Source organism: Castor canadensis, chromosome 11 (genome assembly GCF_047511655.1).
Source record: "Castor canadensis chromosome 11, mCasCan1.hap1v2, whole genome shotgun sequence".
In the NCBI taxonomy this organism is placed as follows: domain Eukaryota; kingdom Metazoa; phylum Chordata; class Mammalia; order Rodentia; family Castoridae; genus Castor; species Castor canadensis.
Genome location: NC_133396.1, coordinates 6127454 through 6142437, shown reverse-complemented (window position 1 = coordinate 6142437; position 14984 = coordinate 6127454). Strand labels below are relative to the sequence as shown.

At 45.3% G+C, this 14984-nt stretch overlaps 1 protein-coding gene across 7 annotated transcripts in view; it reads left to right on the top strand.

Annotated features, from left to right (window-relative positions):
- The window catches only part of Sap30bp (SAP30 binding protein), a 35460-nt gene that overhangs the window by 13126 nt on the left and 7350 nt on the right, over positions 1 to 14984 (top strand). For all 7 annotated transcript variants that reach the window (XR_012438432.1, XM_074045135.1, XM_074045132.1 and 4 more), the window contains one exon: positions 8380 to 8422. Coding sequence is in view for 6 of the 7 variants with exons in the window: in XM_074045135.1 (XP_073901236.1) it covers positions 8380 to 8422 (43 nt within the window). In the remaining variant the exon portion in view is untranslated. The remainder of the gene's footprint in view (positions 1 to 8379; positions 8423 to 14984) is intronic.

Here is a 14984-nt window from a genome sequence, read left to right as displayed (position 1 = left end):
ACTATTTGCCTGGTCTGGCTTCAAACCACGATCCTCCTAATCTCTGTCTCCTGAGTAGTTAGGATTACGGGCGTGAGCCACCAACGCCTGGTATTCCATCTTTTTTATTTTATTTTATTTGGTCCGTATATGTCTTGCACATATATTTTGTATCCAGTTTTGTTTCCATCTTTAACGTAGCTACAATTAGTAATAGGAACATGACACAAGTGAAAAAGTAAACACTTAAAGAATTGTATGGTATATCAGTTATATACCTCATTAAACTGCTGATGGGGGAAAATTCCAGAATATTTTCCAAAAAGAAATATTCCAAGTGGGAAATGATTTTTTTCCCCGTTACTGGGGATTGAACCCAGGGAAATGTTTCTCTTTTTGTTTTTTGCAATACTGGGGTTTGAACTCAGGGCCTTATAGTTGCTATGCAGGCACGCTAACACTTGAGCCATTCCACTTGTCCACGATTTTTATTTTTAAAGAGACATACACTGTTGAGATCTTCCAGCTTTTGTTCTGGTGATGACACCAGCATTAGCATCACACTTTTCTACATCAGTTCCCAGAAATGTATTTTTGTAGTTGTTATTGACTTAAATGCTATGTATGCAGCTTATCTCCAGTGAGATTTTCTGTTGGATGGGAAGCTTGCCATGTTCCTTACTCAGGTCTGGTCAGAAGAAATAATTCATCCTGGGAAACTCTAGCTGTCATTGGAAGTCCACATGGTTGTTCACTGAAGAGAAGAGAGCTTAAGTATGCTTCAGGATTTGGCGACTTCTCTTTGTGAATCCCCAGGAAGTCTCTAGGCTGAAGACAGGGTTTCTAGTCTACTTAGACATTCATTACTCACTGGGGCACTATGGACTCCAGAGCAGTTTCCCCTGATCCTCCTAGCTGGAAGATAATAAATCTGTCATTGTTCCCCTTAAGTCAAGGGTTTAACACCTGTTCACTCCATTACCTATTAGAGAGTCATTCCTGGAGAGTGTTTTTCCTCCCTTTTCTTTGATGTTGGCTTACTCCATGTTTTAGCCAGTGACTTCATAGAAACCATTACTATTTGCAACCTCTTGTCTCAAGGTAGGAGGTGAGAAATTGGGAAGTCATATAACTGGGCTTTAGAGTTAAACAGACTTGAATTTGAGTTTTAACATTACTGTTTACTAGGTAACCTTCTTCATTGTACTTTACTTCAGTTTATCCATCTGCAAAATGGAAATAATACTATCTGCCTTATAGAGTTGTGAGATTTGAATAATAAATGTTAACTTTTAGTGCATTAACATTTAGGGTGCGAGAAGAAGGCTGTATGAGAGAAAGAGTATATGCTTATTGCCCTTTATCTTGGTTTTTGTTTTCCACATGTCCCCATGATCCTTTGAGTGCTAACTAGCGAAAAAAGTTACAGCATGACTCACCTAGGACTAGAGGAGGAAATGGCCCTTGACCATTGCTGTTTTGTGAGCTATCCATTCTTCTCACTGGAAATTGTAATGTAACCTTTGAACTGTTGAGAATGCCCAGGCCTACCTAGCATCTGGCATTCCTGATCTCAGCACAGTGAATGGCCTTCTTTAGACTTGTCCTCTGCCACACTAGGGCTTTTTTCACATGGAATTTCTGGAAGCTTGTAGAGTGGACATGCTCAGAAGAAACTACCCTAGGCTAGGGTTTGAGGGTCTGCCTGGGTGGTAACCCTATCTGAGCAGCAGAAAGAACAGAGATAGAGGGCAGACCATGGAAGTCACTCCCCAGTTTTCCAGAGTAAAAAATATCCAAGCCAGATGCTTGGTTGGTAGAAGCACTGGTGATTGCTAAAGTTGTGTTCTCATGCAAAGGGGGAGAATGGCCATTATTCTCTCTCTTAGCCCTCTTCTTGGCTTCATACTGCCAGAGGGGCCTTCTTAACTGCTTTTGCTCCAAGTAAACACACACTGAGACTCTCAGAAGCTCCACCCCACTCCATGGTTCTGTGGCCAGGAAGGAGCCACTGTCTGCCTGGACTGCTCTCCTATCAGCCATGCAAGCCCCAACATACCTCCTTCCCTTTGGGGCCAGATGCCATGGATTGCTAACTGAGGTGTGGCTGGGCCCCTCCTTTTCCAGCTGGGACTCATCTCTTTGAAATTATATGGTGCAGAAAACTGCCTGTCCTTAGAAATCTAGCACTTCCCACCTTCATCTGCGTGGGAATCCATGTCCCTTAAGTGCTGCTGTATGATTTCTGGGTTCAGTGAGGGTTGGTTCATTTGTATTTCTAACTTGAAGTTAGGTAAATTTTCCCCAACCATGCCTTAAAGATACATTGCTTCTGGCCCCCAAGATAATGAATTCCACTTCATGCCAGTGTGGTGACCATTTTCCATTTCTTCCTCCTGGCTTCCAGGTATCTTTGACATATTTGCCCCATCTTAATCTAGCACTTTAGCTGATTTTGACCTCTCAGGTGGAATAATCCTTTTGTGTTTCGATCATCATACAGAGTTGTGTCTCACAGCCTTCACTTGACCATTCTCAGACTCACAGAGCTGTCTCCTTGGATCAAATGTAGATAACACTTGAAATAGTCAGATAACAAAAATCTTCCCTTTGGAAATGATTACTGGCCAAACTTTTGCATTCATGTTGAAGTCTGGTTGGTTACAACATGTTTCAGGGGGCAGAACATTGACAGCTTTGCTGAGCCATACTGGCTTTGTTTTGCTAGATTTTTCAATAAAGAGAGAGGCCATTTCCTTTCCCCCTCCCTGCTTTTTATTCAGTCGACAAGGCCATGCTTGAGCTGGCTTAATTTGTCTTGGCAGACTCCTGTTTAACCCTTCCTGTAGAAACCTCTGGCTGTGATTGGAGAGCTGAGCCTTCCTGTCTGAATACCGTTTGGGAGCCAAGGCAACTCCAGTGCATCCATAGCAGCCCCACCAACTTCCTCCCATTTTTCTGATAAGTGCAGTGTTTCCATCACTGGGCAGGCAATGCACCGTGAAGGGGCTCAGTCCTGGCCCACAGGATACAACTGAAGGAAATGTGTTGGTGACAGGCTTTCTCCAGGGCTGGCATCTGTACCACAAAGGCGATGGTTCCACACAGCTTTGTATCCCATGATTTCGCTGAGCCTTGGGGGTGCTGAGAGCTCTCTCCACACCTCCAGCCATGGTGACCACTGTCAAACCAACATCATTTCATTCTGGAGTTAGGGAAGATATTTTGGCAAAACTAATTCAGAATTGCTGCCTTCTTGGTGACTTGAAACGACTCATATCCATTTTAGAAAACATTGTTTTAGCTGTCACTTTGATGCTCCCAAGAGGGAGCAACAGTATTGATTTTCTTGGGGCAGTTGTGGAAATCAAATTAGACCGTTAATTGAGGAGCTTAGATACCTAAAATTATGCCCCTGGATTGACTTTTCATATTTTATGCCCAGTGCTTGACATATTGTCTGAAACATAATGCTCGATAAATTATTCATGGGATAAATGAACTAACTATGCAGTAATTCTTTCTTTTATTGTTACTTAATGGGATTTTTTTTTTTTTGAGGCAGCATTTTGCTATGTTGCCCAGGCTATTCTTGAACTTGTCTAGGCTCAAGCTTTAGCTCCATAGTAGTTAGGACTATAGGGAAGCACCACCACACCCAGTTAATACTCCCCACCTCCTTCAGGAATTAGGAGCATTAGAACCAGTGGTTAGAAAGAGGACATAGGGCCAGGTGTGGGGGGTGCATGTCTGGGACATTAGGAGCATTCCTGGGAGGCAAAGGCAGGAGGATCAAAAATTCAAGTCCAACCTGAATAGCGAGATCCTGTTTCAAACAAACTGACTTTGCCAGGCTGGAAATTCAGTTTGTGAAGGTACAGCAAAGGGCAGCATGTCCTCACTGGGTGGGTGGGAAATTTACTCAAGCTGAGGTCTAGGTCTCCATAGAGCTTACTAGGCAAGATTGAGCAGGGAACAAGCATTACAAAGGCCTGGTGGGGAGAGGGAAGAGGGCTAGAATGGTGAGTAGGGCCACGGGACCATGGTAAAGATTCACTTTTAAGTAGACTCTGCTCATTAAGTGATATAGAATTAGGAGTTCATGACTATGTGGCCTGTCACAGGTGTGAGAATAGAAGATTGGTTTGTATTATGCTACCAGTCAGCCTCCCTAGCTACCAGAATATGGGGCTGGTTCCTGGAAGGATAGATGAAGCATTATTGGCTGTAAATAAACCTCCCTACTGTCCCTCAGGACCTGCAGCTTTTCTGCTGAGTAAATCCTCCCAGCTCAAAAGCATCTTCTCCAGCTTCATGGATCCATATTGTTCTTACCTCCTTTCTGTGTCCCAGTAAGCTTCTGTCAGTAACTGGGCTTTTTGTATTCTGCTGGAGAGCCACATTCCAGGTTCTGTAATTCCTAAAAACAGGAGGGCCCCTGCCACTGACCTACAGGTGGCTAGTACTTTCTTACAGGTCTTGTTCATAATTGATGAAGAAACCAACAGATTAACAGCGCTGCTCTCCAGCCTGCTGCTGCTACCTCATGTTCTAGCTGTTAGGACTTCAGTCTCAAGTGAAGTCTGTGGAGGGAAAGGGTACAGTCAGAGATGAGTCCTTTTTCAGCATGTCATTCCTAGTCATTCTTTCCTCCCTTCTTTGTCTTCTCTCATCTCTCTGTTGGAAAGCTGTGAATTTCGACTTTGTTTTGTTTTTCTGTGTGTCTTAATCAGACTTGAACTATGGTTCTAAAGAGAACTTCTTTTCTTCTAGAAGTTGCTTTCTTTCTTCTTTTTTTTTTTTTTTCTTCCTCCTAGACTGGCTGAGACTCCCTCAGCCTCTTGCCTGAGGGCCTTCTTGTCTCTGGGCTATGGGTTCCATGCCTCCTACCTGAGGCAGCCAACTGTCTGATAAATAGATCTCCAGGCTGAGTTCATTATTTTGGCCAACTAGAAGCCAGAGGGATGAATCTGTACAAGTTCAGGCAGGTATCCCCTGAACATTTCAAAACATGGCTTTGGAGGAAGGGATAAGGAACAGTGGTTTCTTGTTCTTCTTACTTATGTCCTCATTGTTCCCCCTTCCCCTTCCTGCCTCTCTCCTAGAGCAGTCATTATAGCACTGCTGGCAGTTTAATGATATGAAACCTTTCTTTCCCTTTGCTCTGCCATTTACAATGCTTCAACACCTGTATTTTCTGATGCTATACCTATTGTGGATGCTGGGTATCTGGCATGACTTGATGGAATGTATTTCTGGGTCTTTGTTTTTCAGTGTGACACAGCCTCCCTCCCAGATCTGTCCTCCCTGCCACTGGTAGATGATATCCTTATGGAGTCATGTTGCTACCATCAGAAGAGAGGCTGCTTTCATTGGATGAAGCTTGTTTTAGTGGATAATTGGGTGTAAATGGTTCTGAAAGCCTCTGTGGGTTTGGGGGATTATTCATTTGTTTGTTTTCACAGTGCTGGGGGTCAAACCCAGGATCTTCCATATGGTAGGCAAGTGTTCTACTACTGAACTACACCCTCAGCTTTCTGAAAAACATCTTTGGGGTTTTTTGTCACCATCCTCAATGATTCCACTTCCTGCTGAGCTATTGAAGTCTGGACCTGTTTCCGTTGCCGAGCAGGTAATGCTGTGGCTCTGGGCCCTCACTTCTCAAACCCAGGGCAGGTGTGGATCCAGAGTTGGCACCTTAGGAGCCAGAAGAATTTGTCTTCAGGAGCATCTCAGTGCAGTGACACAGACACTTGGGAGTTCAGAAGGCCCACACCCAGCTTGTTGGTCTCAGGGCAAAAGAATTGCCTTCTAAAACATGGCATTTGACCAACAAGAACCACAGATTCCCACTGCTGGATATCCCAAAGTCTTCCTAGAACAACCGAGGACAGTGTTTCTGGCCCCTTCCTGAAGCTCACTGCTTTGTATGGCTTCCAGGCTATGCAGGCTTGTTACACATCTCACTTGCGGAATCCTCTTAGGACAGAAGAGTCTCTTCTCTGGTCATCACCTCACTTGGGGGCACCAAAATTTGATGGGCACACAGAGCCAGGCTCCACTGTAGCAAGTTAGGTAGGCCTGTTTTTTGGCTGTGGAAGAATCTGAATTGAGAATGAGTCCTGGCACCTCAGCTCTGGGGAATCCCTCCACTGTTTTTGTACCAACAGGGTAGAAAACCAAAGACTAGTTGGCAAATTAAAACTAATTGCCCAGTTTATCTTTTTTTTTTTTCCTTCTGCACTGGAGATTGAACTTAAGGCCTCAAGCTTGAATCATGTCCCCAAGATATTTGCTTTTAATTAATTTTTTCAGATAGGGTCTTGTCTAACTTTACCTGGACTGGCCTTGAACCATGATCCTACCTCCTAAGTAGCTGGAATTATAGGTATGTACCACTCTGCCTGGCTTTTTTCTTTCTTTCTTTCTTTTTTAATAAAAAAAATGTGTAGAAGTATTAATATGGGGAGACTGGGAGCTAAGCAATACACTGAAAGAGTTGAAGAAGAGAAAAATATACTTCCTGTCTGTGATTTTTTTTGGATCCATCATATCTTTTCTTCCAGAAACATGACTAATAACCTCAGCTAAGCCTGCGGGGACCTTGTGAAATCTACTACCTCATCACCACATGTACTCTATCCTCTTCCATAGGTCACAAAAGCTACAAGAAGTCACAGGGAAGCTCCTAGCTTCTTACTCTAGCCAGGGAGCCCCTGAAGTAACAGGTTTTTTTCCTTTGAAGAGATGACGTGTAGTCCTGTCACTGGGATAGACACTGGATTAGAATGCCAGTGGATATCAGGCATCCTGCAGTTCTGCATTTCTACCCATGAAGGTGGGTTGGCAGGGACAGGGCCTTGGGAAAGAGTAAGTGTGGACCCCTTAGAGTTCACAGACCAGTCTCCTGTATGACCAGCCAACTGACTGGGGAAGACATGACGTACATAACTGATGTTTTCCCACAATTAGTATCCAGAAAGCTGTCCCCCAGAGGGAAAGTATAAGGAAATTTTACAGTCCCACATTTTGTTACTGACACACTCTTTAACATTGGATTCTCCAGAGTCACTACTACAAAGGGATTGGTTTTGGTCCCCTGAGAGACTGGCGCTGTCTCTGTAGTAGTTGATTTATGACTCCATCCTGAACTTGACATGGCAGTCCTCCAGGCCTGCCTCCCAGCCCTTCTCTGCTGCATCCCAGTCTGAGCCGCCTCTTCACCCACCTGATTGACAGGGGGTGGGTGACTAGGAGGGACAGGTTGCTAAGCAGCCTGGCTTCAACACTGAGCCCCAGCAGTTTGAATGAATAGCTGCAGTGTTCAGAAGAGGAGGGATTTTGGCCTGCCCAGAATCAGGAGTGACTTTTGGGGGAAGGGGGTCTGGTTTTGGCATGAGGTCATAGCTTGGGAGGGAATTTGGTAACCCTCCACACACCTTCCCTTCTGAGACGTAGTCTGGTGTAGCATTTCCTCATGCAAGTTCTGTCCAAGCTCTGTGGCTGCTTTTGAGTAAAGATCTTATTGCAGGTTGTTACTGTCTTATCTTCTCCCTCACTAAGCAAAGGGAAAGGAAATGAGATCTGAAGCCTTTCAGTGAACTCTCTTTTGCCTTTTGATAGTTAGTTTGTAGTGACTCTTGAGATTCCTGATCTTACTAGGTTTGAGGGAAACAAGTGTGTTCTTGCCACTTTACAGCAGGCGTTCCTCTCTGCTGTGCCAGAAGCTTATAACCTGGGGCTTAGGCTGTTGCCTTCTCAGTGTTCATTTGGTTTAGAAGAAGCATTTACTGTGGAGCAATGAAATAAGACATCTGGTACGAAGCCTTTTTATGCAGGTTTCTTGGGAAAAGCTATGCTTTAAGAACAATATAAAGCCACTTTATCCTTATAATAAAATCTCTTCCCCGCCACCTTTTTTTTTTTTCCTTACACCTAGTAAGGTCTGTGAACAGCTAGTCTTAGGAGTCAGGTGTTATAAAGGGGTCCCATTACAAGCAGTCCTCAGTGCCAGCAGTCAAGGTAGTAGTATTCTAGGATACTAGCCAGGCTGTGGAGGAAGAGGTGACTGAGGCCTTAAGTTCCACCACATTAAGATAAACTTTCCTGACCCAGTGGGAGCAGCAGCAGGGTATAGGTTGTACAAGTGGCCAGGCATGGGCTCTCCTCACTATGGGTGCATACTGTCCCTGCTGGGACTGACATGGGGCTCCAGAGCATGCTGACTGCTGGGATGAGGGAGAAAAAGGGTAAGAATCTCTAGAGTCCCAGAGGCCCTTAAAACACTTCACTATCAATGTGCTGGAAGCACTTTTCTTCTATAAAAGACACAGGTGTCTCAGTGTAGAGAGTAACTATGATTCAAGAGCCAGATCTCACCTCTTTGTATTTCTTTTGCAGGATAATACAGAAGTAGAGAAGAGAGATCCCCAGGAATTAGTTGGTAAGTACCCTGGGGAGGCCTGGAGGCATACTTCTGAGCCTTGACTTGAGCAGGTTGGCTTGTGGCCATGCCAGGCCTCTGCTCCTTGGACTGTCTTTCTGCTGTGAGTAACCATCCTTCATACCCCCTCTCAGGACCTTTGGCATTTCCTAGGGTGACTGTGTGAGACCCTCCCAGGCAACATTTCTCCTTTGAAAATCTCATTCATGATGCATTTTATTGGGCTTTGGTCAGTTGCCAGTGTTGTCAAGAGGAAGTTCAGAGTCTCCTTAATAGGAAGCTTATCTTGGTCTTTGCTTCTGCTTGTGTTCTGGTCCAGTCCTTTGCCTTTGTACCCTTCCTCCCCCTCCACTAGCATATTCATGTTGCTCAGGGAGTCAGCATGTGGCCTCTTCTGGCGCTTTTTGCTTTTTCCTCACAGCCTTGGCATCTGGGGCCCTCGATGTCTTAGGAGGGACAGAGCCATTTCTGGAAAACCGCATATTCATCTATGACCTGTTCCAACCCCAGCCTCTTAATCCTTTTAAAATGCCCCTTTTTAGTTTAGCCATGGACTTTGTAACAGCTCCAAAAGCCTGACCAGGGGATGTTTCCAGTGAATCCAGACCTCTCAACCAAGTCAGCCAGCCCAGCCCCTCCCCACGCCCACGCCAGCCATTATCTGTTCTCCCTGGATGTTCCCCACCCCCACCCCCCTTTTTTCTTTCCTTTGGTAGGACTGGGGTTTGAACTCAGGGCTTCATATTTTGCAAAGCAGACCATCTACCACTTGAGCCACACCTTCAGTCCATTTTTCTCTGGTTATTTTTGAAATGAGCTGTCATAAACTGTTTGCCCTGACTAGCCTCAAACTGCAGTCCTCCCAATCTCAGCCTCTCAAGTAGCTAGGATTACACGTGTGAGCCACTGGCATTGGCTTATTCCGACCTTTAGAAAGAGGTTCCTGTTTGCTTTGGCTCTGCTTCCGAAGGACTCCCACAGAGCCTACCCCTGTGCATCCATATTGACATTCAGTGATTACTCATTCCAGTCCTGAAAGTTCAGAGTCCAAGGACTTGGCCTGGAAGGGCTCCTCCAAAATCTCTCCCACCTGTCCTTTCTCCACGTAGGACCCTTTTGCTAGGGGATGAAAAGTGGGATCCCATTCTGGTTTCCCTTTCTAAAAAGCTAGAAATTATTCTGTTTCTCTTCTTAGAACAAATTGGGTAGGAAAATGATAACTCTGGGTAGCCCAGACCCTTAGCACGATTCTGCCTTGATCTCTGAATTCTCAAACAGGCTGAGAGGGCATTCAGAGAGCAGCCTGTCCATGAGCCAACATGGTGATGCCCTCTGCCCTCACTAGCATTGTCGGGCAAATGGTGGAATGTATATGGGCATCAGTCGGCTCAGCCCCTGACTCTTCCACAGCCAACTTGCCACTCTTTCTTCTCTCTGAGCCGCTTTTTAAAAATCGCTTTATTGAGTTACAATTTGCAGAGCAAGATTGGCTGATTTTGAGCGTGCCGTTTGATGAGTTTTGGCGGATGTGTATAGTTGTGTTAGCCCACCACGATCATGAAACATAAGACATCCACGCTCCACATGTTCCCTTGTGTTCCACTCTGCCTTGCAGATAGATTCTTCCCTCTGCCTCAGGCAAAAGATAATACAGTCTCTCCATAGAAGGTTTGCCAAGCTGGGCACCAGTGACTCACACCTGTAATCCTAGCTAGGGAGGCTGAGATTGGGAGAATTGCAGTTCCAGGCCAGCCCAGGCAAACAGTTGGTGAGATTCCATCTCCAAAATAACCACAGCAAAATGGACTGGAGGTGTAGCTCAGGTGGTAGAGCACAAAGCTCTGAGTTCAAACCCCAGTGCCATCTAAATAAATAAGCAAATAAAAGGTTTGTCTTTTTTAGAATTTCATATAAATCAGGATCTATTGACACTTTGGTGTGAATCATTCCCTGTTATGTGGGACATCTGTGCATTATAGTATGTTTAGCAACAGAGTTAGTCTCTACCCAGTAGAGCAATTCTCTCTTCCCTCAGATATAATAATAAAACACATCTCAACCATTTCCAAGTGTCCCCTTAAGGAGGGTAAAATCACCCTCAGTTGAAAACCCCTGGTACAAATGGAATCATAGTTTTCCTTCTGGCTTCCTTTACTTGGCATGATGTTTTAGAGATTTCAACCATGTTTTTGAGCATTGTTTGTTTTGCTTTTGTTTGTTTTTTATGGTACTGGAGCTTGAACTCAGGTCCTCAAGCATGGCTATGCAAGCACTGTTTTTCAACTCTGTCCACAACCCTGATTTTCATTTTGTTTTTGATATTCTCCTGCCTCCACCTCCCATGTAGTTGAGATTATAGGCGTGCATCACTTGCCCAGCTCATTTCTTTTCTTTCTTTCTCTCCCCCTCCCCCTCTCCCTCTCCCCCTCCCCCTCTCCCTCTCCCCCTCCCCCTCTCCCTCTTCCTCTCTCCCTCTCTCCCTCTCCTTCTCTCCCTCTCTCCCTCTCTCTTCCTCTCTCTCCCTAATTCCCTCTCTCATTGCTAAGGAGTATCTCATTATAGGATACACCAGAGAGTTTGTTTATTCACTCACCCACAGGGAGCACAAGTGCATCTTTAAGCCGCATGATTTTGAACCCTCTTAGGTTTCTCATTGAGAAGTAGGCAAGCCAGGTACCAGAGGCTTATAGCTATAATCCTAGCTACTCAGAAGGCAGAGATCTGGAGGATCTCGTGGCAAATAGTTCACCAGACCCTCTCTCAAAAATACCCAACACAGAAAAAGGCTGGCAGAGTGGCTCAAGTGGTAGAGCACCTGCCTAGCAAGCATGAGGCCCTGAGTTCAAACCAAAAAAAAAAAAAAATGTAAGCAGGTCAGCTCCTCTTGTTGAGGATATCATTAGCTTAGTACAGAGTGGCTTCCATTTTTGATGCCCTGCTTGTTAGCCCCTCTGCCTGAACTTGCCTCGTTTTGTTAGATAACTCCTCTGGTCTGGTGTCAGAGCTCAGATTGCTCACCTAGTATGGATAACATGTCCATATAAGTAGATAGCCCCGCCTTTAAAAGAGCAAGTAAGATTGCTGAGAAGCCAACTCATTGCATCTCCCAGATTATAGCTCTTGATAGAACTGTCCAGGCCCTCCAGGAGCCTCACCGATGCCCCACAGGGTGTCTGGGTCAGTGGTGCTAGTATGGCAGTCCAGCTGGGTTCTGTATGTCACTCATAAGCTGAAAGTATCCTACTGCCTCCTGCTTACAGCCCCCTCAGCACCCTGTAGGCATTCTCAGGCCCCCTAGTCTAGCTTACTTTGCACCATCCCATAAGCCCATAGGACTAGCTGCTCTGCTTAGATTCCTACCTGACAGCTATGGATACTGTGGATGTTTTCTGTCATGATTCATGCTGACTGTTGGCTTTTCAGATCTTAAGTGCAGCCACCTTCCTGTACCGCCCCAACAGACCCAGGCAGCAGCCCCTTAGTGTCTGTAGCCTCATTGCCCAATGTATTTCCTGCAAAGATGGTTTGAGGCTTTTGCTGCTCTGAGAGAGATTACATAGGACTGATTTTTCTCTTATGTTTGATTTATTCTGTGACTTAGGAAAGAGAATCATTGAAAATTACTCCTGAAATCTGTGCAATAAACTTTTATCTTGTTTTCCTAAATGTGTCCCTTTATTGTCAGTCACTTCCCAGGAATTCTCTTGTTTATAGCTTAGCGCTCTGAGGGGCTTCCCTTCTGTCATGCTATTTGCCTTTTACACCCCAGAGGCTGGCACGGTTGCTATGGCAATGGTGCCACACCCTGTTTGTCTGAAAAGCTTTCCTAGCAAATGCCAAAGGGTACTCTTTGTCTCCCTGTCACATGCGCACATAGTGTCAGCCCAGGAAAGAACTTAACTCTCCTTGTTTATGTGCCCAGTGTCTGCCAAACCTCCTTGCTTTTGTTGCTAGTGTTCATGAAATAACCAGGACCAGTTCTTCCCAACTGTTTCCACTTTTGCCTCTACAGTCTGTTTGAGCTCTGCTCTAGAACTTCTGCTCATCTCAGGGCAGGAGGAAAAAAGGGGAAATCAAGATGAGACTTGAAGTCTAGCCAGAATTGGGTAGTGCCTTTGCTTGAAGAGTCAGGAGACTCTGGAAAGTAGTGGGCAAAGAGAAGCATGTAGTCCCCTGCTGGGAACGGCTCTCAGGCTGCAGTGGCATCTGTGGCCCACAGCAGGTCCTTTGATTTGAATGTCACCCAGTCTCTGTTCCCTTTCCCTCCCTCTAAATGGCAGGCCAGTGCTCTGTCCTTGGAGTGCATCCAGCAGGAATCCACTGATGGCAGCGAAAACCAGCACATATAGTCATGTTTTAAGACTGCCCTGGGCTTGACCCTGGGCCTCAATGTGTTTTCAGTGTGCACAAGTTGGCACCACAGCAGCTGAACTGGTGAAGTTTTAGGGGCCTTATCCCCAGCCTTGCTCAGCACTGTGCTTGCCACATTAATAGTGAAACTAAGCAAGAGGTCACAGCACCCTGTATGCTAAAAAAACATTAACCCGAGCCAAGTGCAGTGGCGCACACTTGCAGTCCCAGCTGCAGAAGAGGATGACATGAGACCTTGACTCAAAACAAAAGTCCAGCCTTGTGGTGGGAGACCAGCTTCTGCCATCCATGCAGCCAGTCGGCCCTGGGGAGCTTCTCTGTGGGGTTATCCCAGAACCTAACATACAAGTAGGTCCCTTGCTGGATGTTACTGGTGGTGATTTGTTCATTCTTTCTTCTACCCCACCCTGTTCCACCCACTATTTGCTTACTGTATGGTCCTTTTCATGAGAGAATATTTCAGAGAGCACATACAGAATCTTACAACAAACAACACATTGTCTGAGTTAGCCAGAGCAGGACTCTGCAATCACCAAGGCCAGAGGCTGCAGGGTGAAGGCTTGAGTGGGCCTTCACTCAAATCTCTGAGGGAATTGTCCCTTGGGAGTTGTGGTTCTTTTCATCAGAATCAGTCCTTTTGTTCCCAAAAATGAGGTAGGCCAAGAAAGGATTGATTGGTTTATTTTGGAAAGACCCTGAATTAATAGCCAACAGGTAATTTTTAAATGTCTTTATCACAAGCAGTTTGTGATGATTTGGGACCCAAACATAGGGAACCCTGAACATACTTTCTCCTATAGTGTAGGCAAGTCAGCCCAAGACAAGAAGGGTGACACTGAGCACCTGATTTCTGGAAGAGGTGTTTTAAGGACTACATGGGATGCTGGAGCTGACTTACACTACTTATGCATGTCTCTTCCCAGTCCTGGGTTCAGTGACTTCACATTAGTAGCTTGAAATTGACCAGGATAGGAGAATTTACTCCAGAGAAATGGGCAAGTGCTACACACCATGGCTCCTCATCTTCCCCGGCCCCAGCTAGTTGTTTGACATTTCCCTGGAAATGTCATCACTGGACACACTTGAGACCCCATCTCCAAAATAACCAGAACAAAATGGACTGGAGGTGTGGCTCAAGTGGTAGAGCAACTGCTTCTCAAGCACGAAGTCCTGAGTTCAAACCCCAGTACTGCCAAAAAAGAGATATATCTATCTATATATATAAATCACTGGGACTTTGTAGCATGTGTCATTTACATCTGTACTCTCTAGCTAAACTTCTCTTCCAGGTTGACACACGGCTCCTTTAATCATTTCCTCTCAACTCAGATGATGCTGTCTCCAAGAGGCCACCACAGCACTTACCTCTCCCTGCAATGTGGGGAGCATTTATTTTGTTTTTTGGAGGTGCCAGGCTTTGAGAATTTAGTGTCACATTTGCTTGCCAGGTGCTCTACTGCTTGAGCTGCCATATTCCCAGTCCTTTTTTGCTTTAGTTTGTTTGGTTTGTTGGTTGGCTGGTTTGTTTTGCGGTACTGGGGTTTGAATTCAAGGCCTCGCACTTGCTAAGCAGATGCTCTACCACTTGAGCCACTCCTCACACAGCCCTTTTTGTTGAGTATTTTTGAGATAGAATCTCATTTTTGTTGCTTGGGCTGGCCTCGAACTATGATCCTCCTGATCTCTGCCTCCCAAGTAGCTACAGTTATAGTCATGAGCCACTGGTGCCCAGCTTTTTTAGTTTTTTTTTTTTTTTTTAAATAGGATCATGTAGTTCATGTCCAGCTTTTATTGGCTGAAATGGGGTTTCACTTACTTTTCCCCCTGGCTGACCTCAAATCATAAACCTCCTGATCTCCCCCTCCTGAGTAGCTAGGATTATAGGAACAAGCCACTATGTCTGGCACTGGAAATGTTTTATTTGTTTGTGGGTTTTTGTTTTGGTTTGACAGGACTGGGGCTTGTATTCAGGCCTTCACACTTGCAAGCCAGGTATTCTGCCACTCGAGCCACACTTCCAATCCATCTTGCTTTGCTTAATTTAGAGATGGAGTCTCACAAAGTATTTGCCCAGGCTGGCCTCAAACCATGATCCTCCTGATCTCAGCCTCCCAAGTAGCTAGGATTACAAGCATGAGCCACCAGCACCTAGTTGTGTCCACTATTCTAACCCCAACCTATAGCATTCTTC